The 26,374-nt window shown below is 46.0% G+C and overlaps 1 protein-coding gene across 8 annotated transcripts in view; it reads left to right on the top strand.

Annotated features, from left to right (window-relative positions):
* Positions 1 to 26,374, top strand: part of XPNPEP2 (X-prolyl aminopeptidase 2) — a 42,621-nt gene that overhangs the window by 12,728 nt on the left and 3,519 nt on the right. For 2 of the 8 annotated variants that reach the window (XM_033108096.1, XM_033108115.1), the window contains exons 8-21: positions 1,733 to 1,834; positions 2,413 to 2,494; positions 2,745 to 2,940; positions 4,152 to 4,241; positions 9,209 to 9,318; positions 10,030 to 10,107; positions 11,265 to 11,336; positions 13,408 to 13,468; positions 14,767 to 14,836; positions 15,269 to 15,373; positions 15,809 to 15,868; positions 16,382 to 16,476; positions 19,048 to 19,137; positions 25,686 to 25,773. In XM_033108096.1, the coding sequence (XP_032963987.1) occupies positions 1,733 to 1,834; positions 2,413 to 2,494; positions 2,745 to 2,940; positions 4,152 to 4,241; positions 9,209 to 9,318; positions 10,030 to 10,107; positions 11,265 to 11,336; positions 13,408 to 13,468; positions 14,767 to 14,836; positions 15,269 to 15,373; positions 15,809 to 15,868; positions 16,382 to 16,476; positions 19,048 to 19,137; positions 25,686 to 25,773 (1,299 nt within the window). The other 6 variants (XR_004423201.1, XM_033108077.1, XM_033108069.1 and 3 more) reach the window with 6 other exon arrangements.

The raw sequence follows: 26,374 nt of genomic DNA, 5'->3' as shown, positions 1-26,374 counted from the left end.
AAAGAAACTTGCTATCCAAGACTGTTCAATCAAAAATAAAACTCATTTCATTGAGATAAGGAAGGGTGCAGTTATGTCGGGAAGGGGAGGGAATAAAGGGGAAAACCTTCCAGGGACTGGAAGACAATTTGTGTGAGTTTTGTCACAAGTGAGGGGAAGCTGAGCGTTCATGGGCTGCTAGTTGTGCCAGAACTGGGCCAGGAAACCCTTAAAGTTCTTGAGTCTCTAAAGTTATAAAGTTGAGAGAGACTGTCTCCCCAAGCAACTCATAGGTTTTAAAGGACAGAAAAAGTAAAGGGAAGAACATGAAAAGTTAGTTACTCAAAAATATTTTTGTGTATCAGACAATGTAAATTTGCTTTCATTAGCTGTCTCAAAAATGTATCATATCCATAAACCTTGAAAACATAATTCAAAGTGGAAGAAGCCAGTCAAGAAGGCCTCAGATTGTGTAATTCCATTTGTATGAAATTTCCAGCAGAGGCAAATCCATTAAGACCGAAAGCAGATTAGTGGTTTCCAAGGTCTGGAGGAAGGCGGGAATAGGGAGTGACTGTTTAAGGGCTACAGGGTTTCCTTTGGGGATGATGAAAATGTTATGGAATTAGATAGTCTTGGTAGCTGCATGATCTTGTGAATGTTCTTAAAGCCACTGAATTGTGCACTTTAAAATGGTTAAAATGATACATTTTGTGGTATGTGTATTTTATCACAGTAAAATAAAATAAACCTAAAAGTGTATCATATCCAAAGATTTGCTTCTTGTTGAATCATTTTACCTGACATAAAGTGCTTTTTAATGACATTAAGTTATTTATGCTAATCTCTGAGCCCAGCTAGGACTCTTAATTTCTGCCTATAAATTCCTAGCCCTGCCTAGAGGTAGACTCTACATGCATTACAGGGAGCAGGAATAAAAGATGGCAACTAAAGTCCTAGGACCAGGATACAAGCATCCCAGAAAGGGCAGCTCTGCGACACTGAGTTTAAGGACAGGTTTGGAGACTGACAATGTCACCAAGATAGTCCAGTATCTATACAGATTAAGAGTGTGAGCCATGTAGTTAAACAAACCTGGGTTCAAATTTCAGCTCCACCTTTTGTCAGCTATAAGACCCCAGGTAGGTCACTTTGCCTTCCCTAAGATTCAATTTCCTTCTCTGTAAAAAAGGCCAAGAAGAATTAAAACAATAATGTACATGAAGTGCTTTGCCCAGATCTGTGGCTTATTAAGCACTGGGGTTACTGCAGAGAAGAGGCTTAAACATGACCCAGCCCTATCCCTTTTCCCTTCAGCTAGGGCTGCTTTCCTGATCTCTGTTCTGCATGCATATTTGTTGATCAGAAAGTTATACCAGACTTACTATACTCCAAGACACCATCCTATGTGCATTACAAATGTTAATTCATTTGATTCCCCACAACAACCCTATTGAAGTAGATACTGTCATTATGATCCATTCTCATTTTACACATGTGCAAACTAAGACACAGAGGTGCTAACTAATTTGTCCAAGGTCACCCAGCTAGTAATGACAGAGCTAGGATTTGAACCCAGATAGTCTGGGTCCAGAGCCCATGACCCTAACGATTACACAAGTAAGAGTTTGTTCAAACAAAGAGTTCCAGTGCTTTTAAAGAAAAACTATTGCCCTAAGGGAGCACTCTCAGGAACAGAGTGTCAAAGACAAGGTATGTCACTTATGCTTTCTTTGGGCTTCTTTTCTTCTAGGGAGCACCTGGCAGGAGAAAGTATCTAGCATCCGTAGCCAGATGCAGAAGCATCACAAGGCCCCAACTGCTGTGCTTCTATCGGCGCTTGATGAGACAGCCTGTGAGTACATGTAGGCACCTGGGTCTCCCTAGCCCCCAAGCTTCCTGGGCCCTGCAGTGCAGGAATCCTCCCCAACCACCAGGTACCCACCAGTTCTGTGAGCTCTGTGGCCATGTCCTGTGAGAACTAAGAAGGGAGGGGACAGGAGATCATGTCTGCCAAAAAAGGCAACCAGGAAGCCCAGGGCAAGCTGGGCCAGCCCCCAGGCCCCAGGCCACCAGAGGGATGGCCTGACCACAGCAGCAAAGGCTTCAGTCTCATGAAAGGGAAGAGACCCAGCAAATACCCCCCAGCAGTCTGGCCAGGGCACTCACACACCCAGTGTACCTATTTTCAGATAATCTGGGAACCCATTGAAACTATCTGCATTTTTTGAGAGAAAGGGTCCATAGCTCTCATCCATGCCACAAAGACACCCCCACCCACCCAACGACTAAGAAACATGCAAAGGTAGATGAAGCAGGTGTGCTGCTTTCAATTTTGGGGCGGCCAAAGCAAACAGTGGGGCAAAGGTGTCAGATGGGCTGGTCTCACGCAGCTCAGTCTCATAAATAGCCTCCATCAATCCTCTTCTCCAGGGCTCTTCAATCTTCGCAGTAGTGACATCCCTTATAACCCCTTCTTCTATTCCTACACACTGCTCACGGACTCCTCCATCAGGTATGGCTTTTCCTTGGCTTGCTATGGCAGACTTCCTCCAATTTCCACCTCTCACTGAGGCACCACTTACCCTGTCTCAATGTGCAGCCTTCCCACAAGCTTGGAACTTTTCCTGACATCTTGACACCTGGTACCACTTACTCCAAATCAGGTCTGCTCAGCTCCCTGACCTCCAGCAACAAAGGGCCTCTGGTCCTTTGATTGTCCTTAGATACCCTCAGGACCTTTTCAATCTTGCCTCCCCACCCAGATTATTTGTAAACAAGAGTCGCTTTAACTCCGAGACCCTGCACTATCTGAACTCCAACTGCACAGGCTCCATGTGTGTGCAACTTGAAGATTACAGCCAAGTCCGTGACAGTGTCCAAACCTATGCCACAGGAGCTGTGAGGATCTGGATTGGGACCAGCTACACTATGTATGGGCTCTACAAAGTGATACCCAAGGTGGGTTTGCCATGCCCCAGCCCAGGCCAGGCACTGCCCCCACTCTAGCCCTGGTAAGTCTCACCTAAAGTGGGGCCACAGCTCCTCAGCCATTCAGGAAGTTGTTCAGTTGACAATGGTGCAGTGAATCCCCTTCTAGGCCTCCCTGGGAAGAGAAGGATGAAGAAGCCAGATGTCTGTCCACGGAGAGCTCAGAGATTGTCAAGGAAGCTAAAGGGAGTACAGCCTGTTAAAGCAGAGGCTTTGAGGTTGCCAAACCTGGGACTGAGTCCTGGCTCTGCCCCAAAATGGCTGTGCAACAACCTTAGACAACTGACTTAGCCAAGCTGGGCCTTTGTTTTCTCACCTGTAAATGGTGATAAGAATCCAGACCTCAGAGGAGTTGCTCTGAGGAGCTTTAGAGGAGATAGTGCATGTAAAACCGAGTGCTCAGTAAATGGCAAATGGTATGACATGTGCAGGAAACTCACACTGTCAGAACAGCCCATCAACTGGCTGGGGCCAAGCTCTTATCCGTCTCAGAGCACCGGTGGGATCCAGGGGCAGGAAGGAATGGAGGAAGGAAAGGAAGAAGGTTAAGCTGGGCTTGGAAGACTAGGAAAGACTTGTACAACCAGATATCACACAAGGAAAGGTCATTGCCACCTGTCGTGCAGGGTGTCATGCGGGGTCTCTGGTCCCGCTCCCCACACAAGAACGCAGGATATGGCTAGGCCAAAAAGGAACACCCAGAGAGCCATAGGTAGGGGAGTCATACCACTATAGTCTTGCTGGCAGCTGGGTTGGAGACACAGGAAGCAGGAGCCACACTGTCTGCAACCTGCTGTCCACTTCTCTGCAATCTGCAGCCCGCACTCGGCCGTGCTAACTACAATCCACGCTTGCCAGCCACCATCTTCTTGCTAGCTCCCATTTTCTTTCCTAGCCTAGCCACGGCAGTTATATTAGTGCCCAATGGCTCACTGGTTACAGCTGACGGCCAACTAGCCACAGCTGATGGCCATTTGATCACAGCTGATGGTATCTACTACCTGAGCCAGCACCTTTCTATGTGAGGCCGAGAGACTGGAAACTGCTTTTTGGGGCTCTGTCCCCACACCACCATAGGAACCAGCAAGTCTCCCCTCAGCCAGGCTTTCCTACTAATCCTTTTCAAACACTGCTGTGCCCTGGAGAGGGTTCACAAACCTCTTCCTCTCCGCCCTTGACAGGAGAAACTCGTAGCAGACACCTACTCCCCAGTGATGGTGACCAAGGCGGTGAAAAACAATAAGGAACAGGCCCTCCTCAGGGCCAGCCATGTAAGTCCATGGGTAGGCCTTTTTGGAGCTCCTGGTCTGATGGGTTAGAAAGGAAACCCTGCAGGAAGAGCCTGAAAAGCCCCCTCAATGAAACAGAGAAGTGGACACAGAAATCCTGGGTACCTACCTGTGCTTTACTTCCATACTCCCAGCATGGTACATTGGTTCAAAGCACCCTACCTGGAGCTAGGGTGTCTGAGATCAAGCCCCAGCTCCTCCATTCATCTCCTAGATGGGTGACCTTGGGCAAGTCACTTCACCTCCCTGTTACCTCATATGTAAAATGAGGATCATAATAGTAATCTATAGCACAGGGTTGTCTTGAGGATTAAGTAAATAAATATATATTATACAATATATAAGACACATATAACATTACAATATTAATAATACAGTTGTCCCTCAGTATCCACAGGGTATTGGTTCCAGGACCCCCTCGGACACCAAAATCTTCAGATCTCTTATGTAAAATGGTGTGGTATTTGCATATAACCTATGCACATCCTCCGTATACTTTAAATCATTTCTAGATTACTTATAATACTCAATGAAATGTAAACGTGGTATAAATAGTGATTATAATGTATTGTTTATATCTTGCCGTAGAATTAACCTGGTCATTCACAGAATGTAAAATAATTTATGAGACTCTACTAGAGTATCCAGACAAAAGATTTATTGAAAGTTAAAAAGGGAGAGAGTTCTGTTGGGAACTGGCAGAAGTTTTGCCAGGGCAGTTTGAGAGGGCGAGCGGCAGAGACAGAGGGATAAGATAGAGATACTGGCAAATGGAGTTGTGCCAGGGAAGAGTCCGATGGGGGACAGCTGCACCAATGAGAAGGAGTGCTGGGGTTTTATATTTTTCTAAGCAGGATGTAGGGTGCTTGTCATCTTGCAGGGAGGCACTGCCATTACAATTGTCTTCTCCTGGGAACAGTCCTGTTCCCATCTACCGTGTTTCCCAGAAAATAACAGGGTCTTATATTAAGGTTTGCTTCAAAAGACCCATTAGAGCTTATGTTCAGGGGATGTCCTCCTGAAAAATCATGCTAGGGCTTATTTTCCTGTTAGGTCTTATTTTCGGGGAAACACGGTACGATGGATGTTAGCTTGCAACGATTGGGAACTGTTCTGTTCTCACCTATGATGGATGTAAGGTGCTTGTCAGCTTGTAGGTGCAGTGCTAGCCAGGGGAGTTAGGGCCAAGCGATTGATGTTTAAGCTCACTCCTGTTAGCCCACAAGCCTACTCCTATTAACTCTTTACTTGTCTCATCAATTTAGAGATGAACTTTCTGAATTTGTTCTAATACTTTTTTTTTAATTTATTATTAATTTATTGGGGTGACAATTGTTAGTAAAATTACATAGATTTCAGGTGTACAATTCTGTATTACATCATCTATAAATCCATTGTGTGTTCACCACCCAGAGTCAGTTCTCCTTCCATTACCATATATTTGATCCCCCTTACCCTCATCTCCCACCCCCCTCTCCCCCTTACCCTCTGGTAACCACTAAACTATTGTCTGTGTCTATGAGTTTTTGTTTCTCATTGTTTATCTCGTTCTTTTGTTGTTTTGGGTTTATATACCACATATCAGTGAAATCATATGGTTCTCCACTTTTTCTGTCTGACTTACTTCGCTTAGCATCATACTCTCAAGATCCATCCATGTTGTCACAAATGGTCCTATGTCATCTTTTCTTACTGCTGAATAGTATTCCATTGTGTATATATAGAACAACTTCTTTATCCATTCATCTATCGAAGGACATTTTGGTTGTTTCCATGTTTTGGCCACTGTAAATAAAGCTGCAATGAACATTGGAGCACATGTGTCTTTATGGATAAATGTTTTCAGATTTTTTGGGTAGATACCCAGGAGAGGGATTGCTGGGTCTTATAGTAATTCTATTCATAATTTTTTGAGGAACCCCCACACTGCCTCCCATAGCAGCTGCACCAGTCTGCATTCCCACCAACAGTGTATGAGGGTTCCTTTTTCTCCAACACTTGTACTATTTGTCTTGTTGATGATAACCATTCTGACTGGGGTGAGGTGATATCTCATTGTGGTTGTTATTTGCATTTCTCTGATGATTAGTGATGTTGAGCATTTTTTCATATGTCTATTTGCCATTTGTATGTCCTCTTTGGAGAAATGTCTCTTCAGGTCCTCTGCCCATTTTTCAATTGGGTTGTTTGTTTTTTGTTGTTGTTGAGTTTCATGAGTTCCTTGTATATTTTGGATATTAGTCCCTTATCGGAGGCACTGTTTGCAAAAATCTTCTCCCATTCAGTTGGTTGCCTCTTTAGTTTGTCGATGATTTCTTTTGCTATACAGAAGCTTTTAAGTTTGATATAGTCCCATTCATTTATTTTTGCTTTTACTTCCCTTGCCTTTGGAGTCAAATTCATAAAATGCTCTTTGAACCCAAGGTCCATAGGTTTAGTACCTATGTTTTCTTCTATGCAGTTTATTGTGTCAGGTCTTATGCTTAAGTCTTTGATCCATTTTGAATTAATTTTGGTACCTGGTGACAGATAGCAGTCCAGTTTCATTCTTTGAAGGTGGCTTTCCAATTCTGCCAGCACCATTTATTGAAGAGGCTGTCTTTTCTCCATTATAGGTTTTTTGCTTCTTTGTCAAAAGTTATCTGTCCATATTTATGTGGTTTTATTTCTGGGTTCTCAATTCTATTCCATTGGTCTACGTGTCTGTTTCTCTGCCAATACCATGCTGTTTTGATTACTGTAGCCCTGTAGTACAAGCTACAGTCAGGGAGTGTGCTACCACCAGCAGTGTGTTTTTTTCTTAAGATCGCTTTGGCTATTCGGGGTCTTTTGTGGTTCCAAACAAATCTGACGATATTTTGTTCTATTTCTTTAAAAAATGCCATTGGGATTTTGATGGGGATTGCATTAAATCTGTATATTGCTTTGGGTAATATGGCCATTTTAACTATGTTGATTCTTCCAATCCATAAGCACGGAATGTCTTTCCGTTTCTTTGTGTCTTCTTCAATTTGTTTTAAAAATGTCTTATAGTTTTCAGCATATAGGTCTTTCACATCCTTGGTTAAGTTTATTCCTACGTATTTTATTCTTTTTGCTGCAGTTGCAAAAGGAATTGTTTTTTGTATTTCTTTTTCTGAGATTTCATTGTTAGTATATAGGAATGCAATGGACTTTTGTACATTGATTTCGTAGTCAGCTACATTACTGTATTCGTTGATTGTTTCTAATAGCTTTTTGGTGGAGTCTTTAGGGTTTTCTATATATAGCATCATGTCATTTGCAAAGAGTGACAATTTGATTCTTCATTCCCAATTTGGATGCCTTTTATGTCTTTCTCTTGCCTGATTTCTCTGGCAAAGACTTCCAACACTATGTTGAAAAGCAGAGGTGATAGGGGACAGCCCTGTCGTGTTCCTGAATGTAGAGCAAAGGGCTTCAGTTTTTCACCATTAAATATGAGATTAGCTGAGGGCTTGTCATATATGGCCTTTATTATGTTAAGGTATTTTCCTTCTATACCTATTTTATTAAGTGTTAATCATAAATGGATGTCGTATCTTGTCAAATGCTTCTTCTGCATCAATTGATATAATCATATGAATTTTGTCCTTTATTTTGTTTACATGATGTATCACATTGATGGATTTGCGAATGTTGAACCATCCTTGTGCCCCTTGGATGAACCCCACTTGGTCATGATGAATAGTCTTTGTAATGCATTGTTGTATTCGATTTGCTAGAATTTTGTTTAGGATTTTTGCATCTGTGTTCATCAGAGAAATTGGTTTGTAGTTTTCTTTTTTTGTGTTGTCCTTACCAGGTTTTGGTATCAGGGTAACGTTGGCCTCATAAAATGAATTAGGGAGTACTGTCTCTTCTTCAGTTTTTTGGAAGCATTTCTAAAACTTTTGACCCGTGATTGGTTGAATCCCTGGATATGCAACCTGTGCATACAGAGGACCAACTGTATATAATAAATATTCATAAATGATTAATATATGTTGAAATATTTTGACTATGTTTATTACAATGTATAATCAATATATAATCATATATTATATATATGCATGTATATACATTTACATACATATAATGTGTATAGACATATAAATATATACTTATGTAAATATGTAATAATCATTTTAATTATATAAATCTATAATTTTATATAAAATATTATTATATATATAATTCTTTTTTTATTGGGGTGACAATTGTTAGTAAAATTACATAGATTTCAGGTGTACAATTCTGTATTACATCATCTATAAATCCCATTGTGTGTTCACCACCCAGAGTCAGTTCTCCTTCCATCACCATATATTTGATCCCCCTTACCCTCATCTCCCACTCCCCACCCCCTTTACCCTCTGATAATTCTTATATTAATGATATATGTATTGCTTTGAGCACCACGTGGCACAATCCAAGTGTTAAATAAGTGTTTGCTGTAATGATTTCATCACCCTGGCAAGAGAATTACTCTCTCTTTTGCATAGTCCTGTTAAAATAAGGATAAAGCACCTCATTTTAGAAAACTTTCGTATGGAAAATTTTAAACATATATAAAGGTGGAGAAAATAGCATAATGACCCCCATGTGCCACTACCCAGCTTCAATTGTCATCAAGTCATGGCCAATCCCATTTAGTCTGAAAGCCCACATTCATTACCTCCACTCCCTACCCTCTGCTGCTATGTGAACTTAAAGCAAATCCCAGGTATTATATCTTTTCTTCTGACAACACATCAGTATCTCTGAAAGATAAAGACTCTTTTCAAAACATCACCACACTGTGATCATATAAATAAACATTAACAAGAATCCCTTAATATCATCCAATAACCCATGACACCCTCGGATTCTTAAAGCTCAGCTGATCTTGTCATGCCTGAGCCCTGTCGGAGACTGTTCCTCAGCGGGCTTCTCTGCTTGCCTCACTCCAGGTGCGGGATGCTGTGCCCATGATCCGCTACTTGGTCTGGCTGGAGAAGAACGTCCCCAAAGGCACAGTGGACGAGTTCTCAGGGGCAGAGCTGCTGGATAAGTTCCGAGGGTGAAGGACTACGGCTCCTTTTTGGCTACCTTTTCATGTGGGGTGGGGACAGGAAAGGGGACTTGGTCTCCTTACTTAGAGAGAAGGAAGACCCTCTTTGTATGGGGGGTGCCTCTCTGGAGCAAGAAGTAACAGATTCTTGAGTAGTCCCGGAGCTAGGCAGGGGGTGTTGGATGATATTCTCCAGCCCCTAAAACTTCAAAGGCAACAATGCAACTGCGCCCCCTCGTGTCTGCTTCAGGCATGGGCCCGTTCTCCCTGGGGGAGGCTGACTCAGGCCTGTTGGCGCCTGTACCACTTGAGGATATCAAATTGAGGAGGGGAGTTTCCTGAGGGCACGTTTGGCCCAGGCCATGGGCAAATTGTAGATTTGAGGTGCAGGATGCTGCTCCAGCGCTGGAGGAGTTTTTAAATACAGGGAGCTAAATTTCTTCACTCTTGTTTTACCACGAATACACTGTGAGTCATACAGACCTTGGTTTCCCCATCTGTAAAATGGATGTGGAAAGAGAATGACCTGTATCTACAGTCCCTCCTTCTCTAACCTTGAGTGATCTACAAGTGGCATGTCGGGGCTTGGGAGGATGGAACTAGGAGGTGGGGCTGGGAGAGTCTGGCTGAAGTAGAGGCAGCCATGACCTTCATTTGCCCTTGTTAGGTATTCTGGGCACAGCCCAGCCCATGAGCTCATTCCTGCCTTGTACTTTGCAGAGAGGAAAAGTTTTCCTCTGGACCCAGTTTCCAAACCATCTCTGCTAGTGGTCTGAACGCTGCCCTGGCCCACTACAGGTACTTCAGGAGAAACAATTTTCTAGGGCTCTGTGGGAGGATCCCAGTGTATGTGTAGGGAGAGAGGGTGTGGAGGAGGGAGTGCTCTGGGACCTGAGTCCATATTTAAGTTTTGAAGCGTTTAGCACTGTGGGGCCTGTGGGTGGGGAGTGGAGTTCAGTTGGGGCTTGGAAGTTTCTTTGGAATTAAAAGGCCTGAGCAATTTTTCCCCTAAGAGGCTGGGGCTTTGTGAGCGTTCAGGGCTGAGGGATCTGCAAGGGAGGCAGGGCTGCTGCTGGATGTTTTTCTTTGGCATCCTGTCAGTTATGTTAGTTAATTCTTAAAGTTCACAAGTGCATAAGGAGAAAGGCCCGTTCACTCAGCCTAAACCAACTAAGGCAGGCCCAAATGTAGGCTGGCCAGATGTTTGGCACCACAGAAAACAAACACCTGCAGACCTGCCTGATGAAACTTGTGGGACCAAGCTGACCAGATGCCTCTGCCTTGAATGGGCACAGCAGGCAGAAATCAGACACCCTCCATGGGCCGGCCTGGCCTATCCCAGAATTCCATCCCCGGCATCTCCAAAGCCTTCAGGTGCCTTGGCCCAGCCCTTTCTCCCCATTAGAGAATAGCAGTATAGGAGCTCCTTGGCCCTAACAAATCTTGTTCTCCATCCCTACCCTCAGGTATCCTTCCTTCCTGTTCCCTGGCTTCTCAGGGCTCTCTACTCTAGATGCAGCAGAAGTTAGAGAAAAAGCAGTGGACTAAGCATCGGGGTCCAGGCCCAGCTCTGTGCCAGCTTTACCACATGGCCTCATGCAAGCTCCTTGGCCTCTGCAGGCCTGTTTCTCCTTATGTAAAAGAAGGTGGCTGCACTGGGTGCTCTCTAAGGTTCTCCCAGCTCCCACGTTCTGGGCTCTTTCCTTTCTCTCCTCCTTGGGGACCAGGGCCTTGCTTGTGAAGTGCAAGATAAACAGATGCATGCTGAGGACATTAGTGATAGAAGCTGAGTATTCTCCCAGGGCCCTTTGGGAGATAATGACTTCCCCAAAGGAATCAGCCTGGAAGCCCAACCTCCAGGGGTAGGGGGTGTTCCTCTGTTTTCACTCAGAATCCCCACCCCACCCAATGCAGGGTTAGGCTGCTCCTTTTCTCAACATCTCTCCCCTTCTCAGCCCAACCAAGGAGCATCACCGCAAGCTATCCTCAGATGAAATGTACCTGGTGGATTCTGGGGGACAATACTGGTACGTAGCTTCTACCCCATCCTGGCCCAACTGTCTCAGCCCAAACACCCTGGGGCCAGCCAAGAACTGGCCAAAGCTGTCCCTTCCTGGGCATAGATTCCTCATCTGAGAAAGAAGAGGCCTGCATTGATTGAGCCTGAGCATCCTTCCCACTTTTACACTTGGGAGGAGGGGGATCTCTGCACAGTGGGAAACACACAGAGACCAAAACAGTGGGGCTGCCCATGCAACACCTCAGTGAGAATCAGTAAAAGACTCCCCTTGCTCAAATAAAATGTTTATAAGCCTACATATTATTACACAGTCTGAACAGCCATGCTTAACAGCCCTACCTAGCTGTACAAACACTACACCTATATTGTCACTCACTCAGGCACACACTGGACATGGCCCATACTCTATCAGCACCATGCATCCTCCTCAGCCCCCTTCCCACCGCCACTGTATGGGTGAGGTAATCATATCAGGTTGGGGGTGGGGGCAGGACCAGACCTCCAAAAGCAATAGGCAGGTAAGAGAAGCAATGTCAGAGGACACCCAGAGCACAGTTGAGACAGGGTACACCCATTAGCATAGGTATGTGTCTCTGAGTAGATATGTGTGCATGTTCTTCTAAGTGCATGCACAACCATGTGTAAGGCACTCTCCTATGTAAGAGGGTACTCTCCCCCTGCACCAGGACTCCACAATCCCTGTGTCCACCTGTGTGCTCTCATTGAAATTAGTACAGAACCATGAAGTGAATAGCATCCCTTTAGATGTGTTACCCTTATGCAGTGCACAACATGAACACCCAGATGTGATGGCCATGCAAAATAGGCTAACCCAATTCCTTCCAAATATGTGACCAATCATTCACTCAGGAGCTGAGCTGAGAATTGCTGGAATATTTTCCCTTCTCATCCAGGAAGCAAGTGGACTGTGGGAAGCTTGGAGTTGGGGAAGGAAGGGGTGTCGGAACTGATGGAGGAGTAAGGAGTAGTTTCAAACAGTTTGCCATCCTCTATACTGTGGAAATGGTGAATGCGCTAATGACAAAGGCATTCTGCATGTTCCAAGTACAGCTCTGGAAGCCAGCGCAGCAGGCACTCAGCCTGGCAGCCTTTCCTAGTCGCAATTGTGTCTCTGTGTGTACTAAAGACGGCCAATGTGCAAAGGGGAAGTGAATTTGTGGGGCGTTGCTGGATTGGGGCACACTCAGAGCAGGGCGAGGCCGGTGAAATGGTCACCTCACTTCCTCTTCTCTCCTAAAAAAGCCTGCCACGTCCTGTGACATGCTCCCAAGGAGGGGTTCCCAGGGCCCTGGGACCATTTATCTTCCCCCTCCCCTATCTGGGGTAGGGAGGTGACCACATGGGCCATCCTAGGGGAACAGTTGCAGCGGGTGGTTGGGAGTCAGAGGTTTTGGCTTCTGGCTTCAGTTTATTGGGACTCTGAACAAATTTCTTCGTCAGATCCATGTTTACAATGGAGAGAACTGTGGAGAGTGAGTGCTTGCTGCAGGCCTGGTTTTACTGAGGCTCAGAGAGGGAGATGGCCTCCTGGCCTCAATTGCCTCATCTGTGAAATGGGGATAATGAGATCTGCTCTACCACCTTTCCCAGGGAGCTGCCCAAAGTGTTATATAGATGGTAAATAATTATCTCAATGTGTGAGTGTTATGATTTCTCTGGACCTCAGTTTCCCCATCTGTAAAAAGGGGACAATCCCTCCTACTTCTCAGAAAGCCTGGAACAAGCCTTGCTTTTAGAGCCAGTCTGACCCAAACAAACCCAGGTTTGCAAACAGCCAAAATGGTAGGGGGCGTGGAGGTGGATACCTTGTGGGGAATCAGGATTGCCTGACAACATAATGATTTGAACTTGATAGCTTTGCAGAGCTTCTTCACACATAGATGCTGAAGATGGGCTTTTGATGATGGCAGCCGTTTTCTTCCTTTCACCCCCCTCCCCACCGCCATTCCATCCCTGCTGCTCAAACCCCAGTGGAAAGCACACAGGAAACACATCACCATGATCCCTACCCCCAGGTATTCAGCAGAGCTGCATATGTTGGTTTTCTTTTTCCACAGGGACGGAACCACAGATATTACCAGAACAGTCCACTGGGGCACCCCCTCTGCTTTCCAAAAGGTAAGTTTTGGATCCAGATTACACCTACCTACCCTCATTTAAGGGACACAAGAAATCACTCCACTAAGAGCCCTTTAATTTTACAGAGGCTAAAACTGAGGCCCTAAGAGGTTAAATAGTTTGCCCATGGTCACACAGTAAGTTAGTATCAGAAAACCCAGTCCTTCTAGCTACTTCTCCAGAGATGTTTCAGGCTACCAACAGAACTCCACAATCTTACCACCTGTGTGCTCTCATTGAAATTAGTACAGAACCATGAAGTGAATGGCATCCCTTTAGATGTGCCCAAGTTTATCATCATCCCATTTCAGTAAATCAATGAATATTTTTTGGTGCTATCTGTGTGCCTAGCCCCGTGCGCAACAGAAAGGAAGAAAAAAAGGCATTCCAAGAGGAGAAATGGCACAAGCAAAGTCTCAGAAGTGGAAAGGAGCTGGAAGTTCTCAGGAAGCAGTGAGGGCTGGTCCACCTAGTATAGAGGCTGAGACCTCACCTATGTGCACTGGTCTGCAGCTCAGACATTATGCTGAAAACAGAGAAAAAACAACACTGGTCAGGCCTCCAGGAGCTCATAGTTTAGCGGGTTGAGTTTGCTGCCCAAGATTGTTGTGCCTGAGATGACAAGAGGGCTAACACACATCACCACAGGGAGTGACCAGGAGAAGGCGTTTCTGTCAGCCCACCTTCCTTCCTCTTTCCACAAGTTAGCAGCCCCAACCAAGCAAGGCTGACCTGCCAGATTATCAGATTCCAACCTAAAGTTAATGCCTTAAGAAAACTAAAGGATGGTCATAATATTGATAATAAGGGCACTGACCTCCCTTTGGGCATTTACTCTGTTTGGAGCACCTTAGCTGCATGAGTCTACCTACTCCTCCCAGCAACATTATGAGCTGGTACTGGGATTGTCACATTAGAGACGAGAAAAGTGAGGTGCAGAGACATTAAAGTTGCTTGCTCAAGGTCTCAGAGTTTTTAGGTGACCAAGTCAGGATTCCAGCCCAGGGAATTTGTCTCCCAAGCTCCTGCTGTCACAGCCTTAGCTCACCGCCATCTACAAGCATCACTGTGAGCCAGCCAAAGAGAAGTACCTGGACTAAGCCCCAGCTTTGGACAGGTCCGCCTCAGCCTCCTCTGGCCTTCTTCCAGAACCTGGGTGACCACACATGAGCATACACCTCCCCCCAGTATCCCTCACAGACCAGGGCCCACACACCTGTGTGTACACAGGCCAAGCAGCTGGAAATGCCCAGGCTTCCCCTCTTGTGTACCACATTACTTCTCCCTCTCCCCATCAGGAGGCATATACCCGCGTGTTGATAGGAAATATCGATCTGTCCAGACTTGTCTTTCCTGCTGCTACATCAGGTAGGTTTCGGAGACCAAGCTGGACCCAGAGCATCATCCCATACATTGTATATATAGGAAAATCCAGACCAGAGAGAGAAAGTGATTTGCCCAAGGTTACACAGAGGGCTAGCAGGCGAGCCAGGCCTTGAACCCAGGTCTCCTGACTCCTAATCTAAGGGTAGCTCAGAGGTGGGGGAAGTTATTATGGGCTGTGGCAGTAATGGGAGGATTCCTGAAGGTAGGTGTCTTGACAGATGGGGAGAAATTGTATTAGAGTCATTGTCAGTCTGGGTAATGGGTACAATGTAAGGTGTGCTGGAGGCAGTGCACTCTCAGAAATCCCTCTTCATAGGCACAGTCCTGGTGGTTGGCTCTGAAATGAGAGATCAAGAAGGAGCAAGGCAAATAGTCTGGGGTCCAGCCACCTGATTGGGGCCATCTCTCTTCCAGGACTAGCAATGGAAGCCTTTGCCCGCAGAGCCCTGTGGGATGTTGGACTCAATTATGGTCATGGGACAGGCCATGGCATTGGCAACTTCCTAAGTGTGCACGAGTGTAGGTATCTCCTCAACACTCCCCCGGGATCCCCTCTCTTCTGAAGGTGGTAGAGCCTTTCACAGTTATGGGAATGACCGAGACCCTCAGAGAGGCAGTGACCCACCTAAGGTTACCCAACTGGTGAGAGGTGATGCTCTGTGAGGTAAGTGAGAAATGCTGGCATCTGGCCACTCCTGCTGCCTGCCTGGCAACTGGGAGGGCCCCAGAGAGAGGAGCAGGGTCAATGCCTAGGGCTGACTGGCATAGACCCTGCAGAAATAAAAGCCAGAGCCAATCTGGTCTGTACCAGCCCCAGGTGGACAATGATGTGGTGGACAAGTGCTGCTAGAGATGCCCAGGGACCCCCACTTACCTGCTATTCCCCTGAGCCTGCCAGTTTCCAAGCTGGTAAGTATAGGAAAGCTGATATTGTGCCTACATCTCCCTTTCCAGGGCCAGTAGGATTCCAGTCCAGCAGCATTACCATGGGCAAGGGCATGTTCACTTCCATCGGTATGACTCTCGGGCTCCTCCACCACTCCCTACCCCAAGACCAGCCCAGGATTGCAGTCTATGAAATATGACAGGCATAGGCACACCCAGCTTCCACTGCTGCCCTCCCTCACCTCCCCACTCCCAGCCCTAAATGGATTATTATCCCACCCTAACCCCAGGCCACCTGCAGCCCATACCCTCATTTTGCCCTTGGGAGTTTGTTCCCAGCTGTACATCCAAGCTCTAAAGTCTCCAATCAAATGCTGGAGTAACAGGACAGTGGCACACAGGGAGATGGGAGTACCTCCAGGACCCAAGTGCACCCTGAAATCTTTCCCGCTGGACTAGAAGGGAGGGTGAGGGAATTGAAGCCTGGCTGGTTGCCACTGGGTTATCAACGAGCATCTAACAAGTGGTGAGTCTGTCCCAGCCACCAGCCAAGGGCAGCTAGGCAGTTGTACCCTGTAGCCACTACTCAATTGATACAGGAAGTCCAGGCTCAAGTCCCCCCACCCTGCTTAATGCAACCAGCAACTCTGTGCCTCCCAGAACCTGGTTACTATCACGACAGAGAATTTGGGATCCGTCTTGAAGATGTGGCCGTCGTGGTAGAAGCAAAGACCAAGGTAAAGTGCCACCAAGATGGGCTAGAGGTTTGGACAGCATGGCAGTGACTTTGGGCTGTGTGTGGGTGGGAGGAGGGTAAAAGGTCAAAGGAGAATGTGTGGACAAGAGTTTATTTGGAGTCTTCCTTAGCTCCAGAAAAATTCCATAAATCAGATTTTCTCAAACCTATTTGCACATTAGAATATTAGAATCATCTGGAGAGCTTTTTTTTTTTTTTTTAATGCTAATACCCAGGTCCCACTCCAGACCAAATGAGTCAATATTCCTGCCCTAAATCATTGGTTTTCAGAACACATAATAAGCACCAAGGGAGCTTGTTAGAAGTAAAGATTCCATATAATAGCAACCAACAAGATAAAATACCTATATACAAACTTTAAAAGACATACATGGAGAAAACATGTACTAAAGGACATAAAAAAGAGCTAAGTAAGTGGTGCTCTCTGAAAAGAAACCTCAAAATTATGATGCCATTTCTCCCTAAATTAATCTATAAATTCAATTTCAACGGTGCTAACTGGATGCTTTTATAACTTCACAAAATGATAATAAAGTTTATTTGTAAAAATAAACATGTAAAAAAAATAATAAACATGTAAAGATAGCTACAGAGCTAGGAAAATTCCAGAAAAAAAAAGAGCAATAAGGGAAACTAGCCCTCTCAAATATTAGTGTGTGCTATGAAGCTACCATAACTAAAACACTGTAACATTGGAAATGGGAGAGACAGAAGTAACAGTGGAACAGAAGAGGTAGCCCAGAAATAGATCCTAAATAAAATGGGAATTTAGTTTATAATAAAGCTGGCATTTCAAAACAGTAAAGAAGAGACAGATTGTTTAATAAATGGACGGGGGAACAAATGGCTAATCATTTGGGGGTGGAGATTAAACTAAAGAACTTCATTATTACACCAAAATAAAATACCAAATGGATCAAGGTTTAAATGTGAAATCATAAAAGATCTAGAAGAAAACCTATGTGAATTCATTTATAATCTTAGGGTGGAAAAGGACCTTTCTATGCAAGACCCAGAAGCCATGAAGAAAAAGATTGATAATTCTGACTAAGATCTTTTTAAAAGACTATATGGAAACAATACCTTAAATAGTCAAAAGATGTATGACAAGTACAGCACATATGTCAAAGAAAGGGTAAACGTCCTTCTTTGTACCACGAGCTTTTACAAATCACTAAGATAAAAATAGGGAAAACAGAAAAAGACAAAGGACATGAAGAGGCAACTTAATAAGATCAACACAGATAGATGGTCCATAAACGTGAAAAGATGCAATTCATAAAGAAATACAAATCAAAACAACAATAGAATACCATGGTTCACCTATCCGATTGGCAAAAATGAGAGACTTTGGTGATACACAGTGCTGGTGAGTTTGTGGGGAAACAGGCACTCCCAAACACTGCTGGGAGAAGTACAAATTGGTACAAACTTAGTGGAGGGCAGTTTGACAATATTGAAATTCCTGTTAAAAATGCCTGTACTTTTTGTTTCATCTTTCCCTCTGCCAGATATATGCCTTCTGGATATAGTCCCAAAAGTTCACCAAGACATTTATACACAATGATGTTGATTATAGCATTCATAGTAATAGTTTAAAAAGTGGAAACAGCCTAAATATCCATCACTAGTTAAATAAATCATCATCCGCATACTATAGACCCTTGTGCAGCCTTAAAAAGAACGAGGTGCATTTCCCTGTGCTAATATGGAGTGCTCTCCTAGGTCACTATTGAGGTGGGGAAAGGGAGAGAATGTGCAGAAAAGTGTATGATAGGATCCATTTTGCATGAATTTTTAAAATATCTACATATATAATATATACTGTACATACCTAAAATTTTTTCAGGAAGGAATGTGGTCAGGGAAGAGACTTTCAATTTTTATTGGGTATATTTTTGTAGTTTGAATTTCCTAAGCACACACATGCAAGAGCTGTCTGGGAGATGAGAATTGTGGGCTATTTTTTCTTTTTTGTACTTATCTCTATAGATAGATCCATCGATAGATATGTAGTTAGAAATAGATAGATAGATAGATAGATAGATAGATAGATAGATAGATAGATAGATAAATAGATAGATAGATAGATAAATGATGGAGATATAGATACAGATTAAGTAGGTAGATAAATAGATAGACAGATAGACAGATAGATATAAAAACCTAATACTTATCTGAAAGTTATTTAAATGTAGGTTCCCTGCCCTGCCCTAGAGATTCTCACTCCAGTGGTCTGTGTGTTGGGCCCTAGAATCTACACATTTAACAAGCTCCCTACTATGTGCTGTGTGAATGCCCACACTTGGAGAAATACAGACCCAAGCCTAAATTTAGGAATCAGGAGGGAAGCACCAAATACAGGGTGCTAAGTGATAGAAAGGGGGGTGGCCAAGGGCATTGTGGGAGGCTCAGGCCTCCCCTGAGTCTTGGGTTTGACAAGATCAGTTCCCTGTGCCCATGGCTTCTGGATAGAATGTTGTAGCCTTTCCTTCAGCCTAGCTCTTCCTTGCTCACTTCCTGCTTTCCCACCTACCCTGTGGCTTCTCAGTACCCAGGGACCTACCTGACCTTTGATGTGGTGTCCTTGGTGCCCTATGACCGGAACCTCATTGATATCAGCCTGCTGTCCCCAGAGCAGGTGAGTGCCCCTCAGCACCGTCTAGCCTGCAGCCTCTGAACCACTGCCTGCCTTCTCTTCCACCCTGGGCCTCTCTTTCCTCTGCTCACCCTACCCCAAGACCTTCTGCCCCTTCCCTTCAGCTGGGAGGGTTCACACTGGTGGCACCTGTAGGCACACACTGGGGTATTCCTCTTCTGCTCACCAGAGATCCCGGAGCTTCTAGAAATCCCATCAGACCAGCATGCCCAACCCCAGGTAGTAAACTCTTGGGGAGTCTGAGACTGGGTCTCTGGACTCCGCCATCAATCCCTTCCCCTCTCTGGGCCACAGGCCCCTCTTCTGTAAAATGGTACAATAATGCCTGCCCTACTCACTCTCCTTCCTGGGCCTGACACCCACTTCCCACCCCCATTCCATGAAAGTGATTATGACATTAAACAGCTACTGTGGCACACTGCCTCTGAAAAGCGCTGGAGAATGCCTGTCGCTTGATGATGGCTGGGAACTTATGGGTATCTATGAGATACCTATGGGTACCTGGGCCAAGGTGGGCAGCTGGACTACCACAGCAGGGGACTGGATGGCACTAAGACCTCACTTCTTGGCAGCTCACCCTGAGGAAACCCTTACCCCTCCTACCCTTTGTAGCTCCAGTACCTGAACCACTACTACCAGACCATCCGAGAGAAGGTGGGCCCTGAGCTGCAGCAGCGCCAGCTACTGGAGGAGTTCGAGTGGTTGCAGAAACAAACAGAGCCCCTGTCCTCCAGGGCCCCATGCACCACCTCCTTGGCCTCTGTGTTGGCAGTCTCTACCCTTGCCATCCTCAACTGGAATGTCTAGGGGCCCAGGACTCCCCTGCTGACCTTCTCGCTCAGCTCCCCTCACCCTGCAGCACCCATGCCCCAAGAGCTTCTGCTGGCCCATTGCTTGGAAACCTTTGCCCTCAGTCTCCTTCTCCAGGACCAAGCCCCAGGGAAGCAGGGCTTCTTGGCCCTAGGCAGGCCCCCTCTGAGCTTGTACACCTCACTCTCGGTTCCTAACCCCCAGCCCCAGGATAGGAGAGCCAAGTAGTTCCTTTCCTCCTGTGAGCCCAGTAGGCCTAAACTATAACCTGGCAGAACCTGTTGCTACTGCCCCCACCCCACACACACACACACACACAAAAAAAAAAAACATTATAGGGCAGTGTCTTATCCCCAAGGACTCCATGGCCCTGGGAGAGCCCCACCCTATTACCACCTGATGGATATAATCAGAGCTGTTCCCACCCACACTGGCTCCTGACTCCCTGGTCTCCCCATGCCCTTGAGGCTGCCTCTGGCCACACCTATCTATCCCTGGCCCTGTAATGGACTCCTGGCTGCTGCCCTTGGGCTGAAGGAAAAAGATTGCCTCCAGGTTCCCTGTTGTGCCTGTCGAGGGAGGGGGAGGGTGGCTGAGCAGTCTGGTTGCATACTGCCACCCCAGATCAGGGAGGCCAGCCAGAGAAAGGGCACATACACCAGCCCCCGCACCCAACACGTGAGCCCATTGCTTCTAAACCCTGTGTGGGCTCCATGCCAAATGACAAGATAGGGAGTTAATCCATATGAATTTGGCCATGGGGTAGGAGGGACTGCAGGGAGTCCTCTGAAATACGGCCCTACTTGAACTTGGGAACAGCCTGAGCATTGATGCTGAGTCACTGTCCCATATTTCATAACATGTAGGAGCCCTTTTAACTTTCCAAAGTGCAGTCACAGTGACAAACCCTCCAGCATCATTGGATGACCTGTGTGGCTAGTGTCTGGTTTCCCCACTTTACAGATAAGAAAACTGAGCTTCAGATGGGGTGGGACATGCCCAAGGACACACAGTGTTTGGTTGGTATATGGTGAGACCAGAATGGGCTGGCAGTCCAGCTCTTTTGCCCTTTGGTACATGCAGAATCCCTTAGCCTACCTCCCAGCCCCCTCTTGGTTCACTGAGCCCGCTTTTGTTGGGGGAGGCGGAAGTTTTCTCCAGCCAACCCAGCCGTTAGCCACCTGGGCTCACATCCTGCTCGATGCTTAAAACAGCCTGGCAATGAAGACTGCCCCTGGGTTTTGCATTGTGTCTGCCGTGTTGCTGGGGACTGCTGTTACCTGTGGCTTTTGTGGTGGGGGAGGGCGGGGAGAGGATGAGATGGGGGCAGGGATGTGAGGCTCCCAGAAGCTCAGTTGGGGAGCACATGTCCTTGAGAATGTGCCTGTAAGCACGCGTACATGTACGTGTGTGAGTGTTCCTGTATTCATATACATGCCATGCCCGGCCAACCACCTCCTGTGTTAAAGGTCATGGAGCCTTGTGGAGGGGACGGGGGTGGGGGAGCTTCACACTGGGGGACTTGTCAAATGTGGTCCAGGGAAGTTGGGGCCACCACCTTTGCTCAGAGGAGCACAGTTAGGAGTTGGAGAGAACCAAGTCTCTGGGGCAGAGTGCTGGACAAAGGCACCAGGCAGAGGTGTCCCTCAGCCTGGGAGCACCAGGCCTAGACTGCCAAGTGAAAGGGTGACCTGTGACAGTTATCACCACTGATGCTCACATCCAAAGGCCCCAGCTCTGAGCCATCCTCACGGAGAGCCTCTAGCACCCAACAGTGGGCCTCTGTTGGCTGAGTCATTGCTCCCTCACATGCTCACCCTACAAAGATAGCTACTAATAATAAAATTAAAGGCACCACCACCATTGTCATCATCATCATCATCATCATCACTACCATTTACTAAGTGTTTCATATGTACCAGACACTGTGCTTTACGTGCATTCTTTTTAATTTTTATTTTATTTTATTGTGGTAAGAACACTAAATGTGAGATCTAGCCTTTTAATGTTTAAGTGTAATTATTGCATTTTCTCACTTAATCCCCACAACCTATGAAAAGGAACTTTTATTGTTCCCATTTTACAAGAGAGGCTCATAGAGATTAACCAACTCGCTCAAGGTCACTCATCAAGGAAATGAAAAAAGCAGGATTCAAACCAGTCAGATGACTCTAGAACTCACTCTCAGAAAAGGACAAGTGGTATGGTTTGCACCATTTTACAGATGAGAAAACTAAGGCTCAACCAGGATCACACTGCTGGTGAGCTAAGACTCAGATCCAACTGATGTTCTCTACACTATACTGTTTCCCCAGGGCCTTCCTGCCCAAGCCTTTATCTTTGGGTCCTGACACTTGCTCCTATGGTTCTGGCAGGCCATGGGCAGCAAGAGGGCCCTGGGTGCAAGACCCACTCACAGGCCTTTCAGCCCATGGTGGCTCACACATTCCCCTTTCCTCCCTTCAGTGTAAGACCAAGGGCTCCACCTCATCTCCTCCCCATAAAGTAACTGCTGCTTCCAATCCATCATCTTGAGATTGACAACCCCCGCCTCCGGAAGCATGGCTGCAGCGGGGCTGGGTGCTGCAACACACCCCCCCACTCCTCCCTTCCTGGGCCCCAGATAGCCGGAACACTGACCATCCTGCTTCAAGAGCTTCACTCTGGTTTGGGCAGGGAAACATCCAGGGTACATACAGAGGGGCTAACCTATGCAGGGGCATTTGAGACATCACTATGAACTGAAGATAAATAAATGCCCCCTTGGGCTCTGGTCCTTTTTCTTGAGGCTGGTGGAGGGGCTTACTAAACCTCTCTTTGCCTGCTGATTGCCACTGTGGAGTGAACCATGTGGAAAATCCCCTGTTCCTAAGAGTTAGGATTCTAGGGCTCTAGTCCAGGCTGTGTCAGCTATGTGCCCTTGGGCAAGTCCCTTCACCTCTCTGGTCTTCAGTTATCCTTCCTATAAACAACGTGTACCACCTGCCTCATGAGGTTACAGTGAGAGGCCCGGAAAATCCGGACATGACAGCACTCTATAAAACAGGAAGCCGTACAGGCAAGAGATGACAATGCTATTTGTTGGGCATGCATGACTTCATCCCTTGCCTTACCTTTGGAGGTAGGTAAGGAAAAGGATTGGGACGCAAATTTTATATATAAATTGTCAAAACTAGACAGACTTTTGAGCAAGTATCTAATTTGTGTTTTTCCAGCTCTGCTCCCTAGAGCCCAAGCTTCTTCAGAAATGCCGCAAGCTGCCATGGAAAGCACTCAAGCCAAAAGCAGCCCATGTGGGCTTCCCATCAAATTTTATTAGAAGCAGTTGCTGGGCCAGCTTCATGGGTCATCTACCTGTGCAGTCACACAACGTCCGGTGCTTAGAAGGGCCTGCTCTTAATTTAATGCTCTGCTGTCACCATCTTGAATTTCTTAATAATTTTTGAACAAGGGGCCCCACATTTTCATTTTACACCAGGCCTCGCAAATTCTATAGCCAGTCCTGACTAGCAGCTCCATGACCAAACAAACAAACAAAAAGTGGATCCAGTCCCTTCAGTGTATGATGAGGAAACATCAACAGCAGCCCCGAAATAGGAAGGGACTTGTCCAAGGTCACATTGCCTGTTGGGACCAGAGCTAGGACTGACTATGTGCTGGCTCCTCCCTCACTTTCAGTGGGTGCTTCTGTCACTCTCTTATTGCCTCTGATAAACAAACTAGGGCCCAAAGAGAGCTGTGTGAGGTCACACAGCTGTGACAACTGTGGTGATGATGACATTGAGATACATTTCTTAATGCTTTAAATCCTTTTTGGAATAGGAAAGAGCATGGGTAAGATGAAAGATACATACATACATACATACATACATACACAAAGAGTCTAAGTGGCTCATTTAAAAAATTATTATTAAGCCAGTCCTCTCATGTGCCAGCCAGCTGGCTCCAGGTCTTCATGAGCTGGGACCACAGAAGGGGCAAGGTGGCTACTCTTCACCGAGATAAACCACGTCAGCAGTGAATTTTACCAAGTCACTGGTCACTTCCTCAAATCAGTGATTGGGCACTCTTGGTTCAAAAGAAAAAAAAATAGAAATATGAAAGATTTAATAGAAACTGTTCCCTCCCTCTCTATCCAACCCTGCCCTCCAAGGCTGTCTCAGTTGGGAGTGGGAGGCGCTCTCCAACCCTGCCCAGCCAGCCCTTGCCCTGAGGCCACCCATCTTCTCACTTCCTTGTTTCTTTGTGAAACAGGAACTGAGCGGGTAGTGTAAAATAGGTAGTTGAGAAAGCCTCAGTGGTCCATGGCAAGGCCATGAAGCTGAAAAGCTAATTTCCCTCCCAGCAGTCCCACATAACTAGTTCTAGACCCTCTTGCATATCACACCTCCTGTGTTCTAGAATAGCTTGGGCTGGGGGGACGCTGCCCTTGACAAGGTAGAGACACAAGGCCAGAGGGTCATGCAGAAGATTCAGATGGAGCCCGGATGAGATGTAGAAACAAGTGTCAAGGCAAAAGAAGAAACTCCGAGTGTAAACTGATGTAGTCACCTACCAGGTACCAAGCACTTTCCATGAACACGGCACTAGGCTGAGACTGCTCTCGCTGTATAGGTCATCTGGGTAACTCTGGTTACTTACACACACACACACACACACACACACACACATAGACACCATTCCTCCTCCCCAAGCAAGGCTCACATTATCACTGGTACTGTCTTCACTAGAGCTCATTGCCCAAGGTTACTTGCCCAAAGTCATATAGCCAGTAGGTGATGTATGGCAATTTAATTCCAGTTGTACCTGACTCCATCTCTGTGAGGTCTTCTCCTGCTCTTCTCTTTCCCTAGAGTCCTCGACAATTATCCCCTAGACTGTTGAGCAACATTTGTCCTTGTAACCTTGGGACAGAGGCCTAGGCAAAGCAGCCTAGTCCCTCCCAGTCTCCCATAGAAAGGGCCTCCAGCGAGTTTTTATCTGCAAACCAAAACTTAGCCTCTTCTGATGGTAACTGCCACAGCTACCTGAAGGTGTTTTTTTATTGTTTTGCTTTGTTTTTAAACCAAGAACTTATCGCACTGAAGCCTATGTAACTTTACTAAACAATTGTCACCCCAATAAACTCTAATTTAAAAAAAGGAACTTATCACAAATTCAGAGATAACCGTCTCTCCCTCCCATCAGACCCTGTTACCAGGGTCTCCCCAGTGTCCCCAGAGCTGCAGGCTCTGTGTGTACTCTCTGTGTGCATGAGGAATGGATGCTTTTCACCTGGATCCCTTGCTTGCCTCTCCAAGCAAACACCATTCTTTTGGTGTTTTTCATCCGCTTTTGCTTTTTTCATCCTCCTTGCCTAAGATTATCACCATGGTGATGGAAGGAGAACTGTCTCTGGGTGGTGAACACACAATGGGATTTATAGATGATGTAATACAGAATTGTACACCTGAAATCTATGTAACTTTACTAACAATTGTCACCCCAATAAACTTTAATTAAAAAAAAAATGATTATCACCATGAAATCAGGTCAGGCTATTAACTTCACCTTGGAAATGCCCAAGTATTTTCAAGAGACTATGTGGTCTCTGCTTGAACATTTCTGGAGACAGGATGATCACTATTTACCAGGGTTGAGCTGGTATGATCTGAATATTAAAAATGTCTTCCTTGGAATTAATGCAAACCTTTTATTTATCTGTTCCCTACCATTCCTAGCAACCCGGAACACATCTTCCTCCCATACACGAAAGCTGTTTGAAGTCAACTTGCTTTCCCACCCAACCCTCTAGACCAAATACTACAGGTAGGTGACTACATCAGTTTACACTCAGAGTTTCCCGATTGACAAGAACTCTGCTATAAGTCATCACTTAATCAGCCCTAGCTAGCCAGTTGTTGTGCATATGATGTAACTTCCAGACACCCATCCCATCCTCTTCATTCCGCACTAGGCCTGCTTCAAGATGGCCCTGTGGCACCTAGTCTGGCACGTGACCAGTGTAGGGTACCAATTCTCTCACCTTCTCTCTCAGGAAGTCTGCATCAGAGGCACTTGAGCCTAGTGGTTAATAGCATGGGCTGTGGACCAAGACCAGACCTGTGTTTAAAACTCAGCTCCTACCACTTCCTAGTTGTGTCTTACACTGTTTGCTGAACCCCTATAAGCGTCACCTTGTTCTCTGGAAAATGGGGATAACAATGGTGCCTGCTTCATAGGATTGTTGTAAAGCCTACTGCCTGCTACGTAGTGTTATTATTTTCAACTGGATGTGTGGGGGTGGGGGGCAGGGACAGGTGAGAATAAGAATCATTCGGGAAGTTTTTCCAAATATAGGTACCCCTCACTATTCAAACTCTCACTCTCTCAAATCAGCACTGTAGCCATTCAGAGAGTAAGGGATGCT

Source organism: Rhinolophus ferrumequinum, chromosome X, assembly GCF_004115265.2.
Source record: "Rhinolophus ferrumequinum isolate MPI-CBG mRhiFer1 chromosome X, mRhiFer1_v1.p, whole genome shotgun sequence".
Taxonomy (NCBI): domain Eukaryota; kingdom Metazoa; phylum Chordata; class Mammalia; order Chiroptera; family Rhinolophidae; genus Rhinolophus; species Rhinolophus ferrumequinum.
Note: the sequence above shows the minus strand (reverse complement) of the source record. Positions and strands in the feature narration are given on the sequence as shown.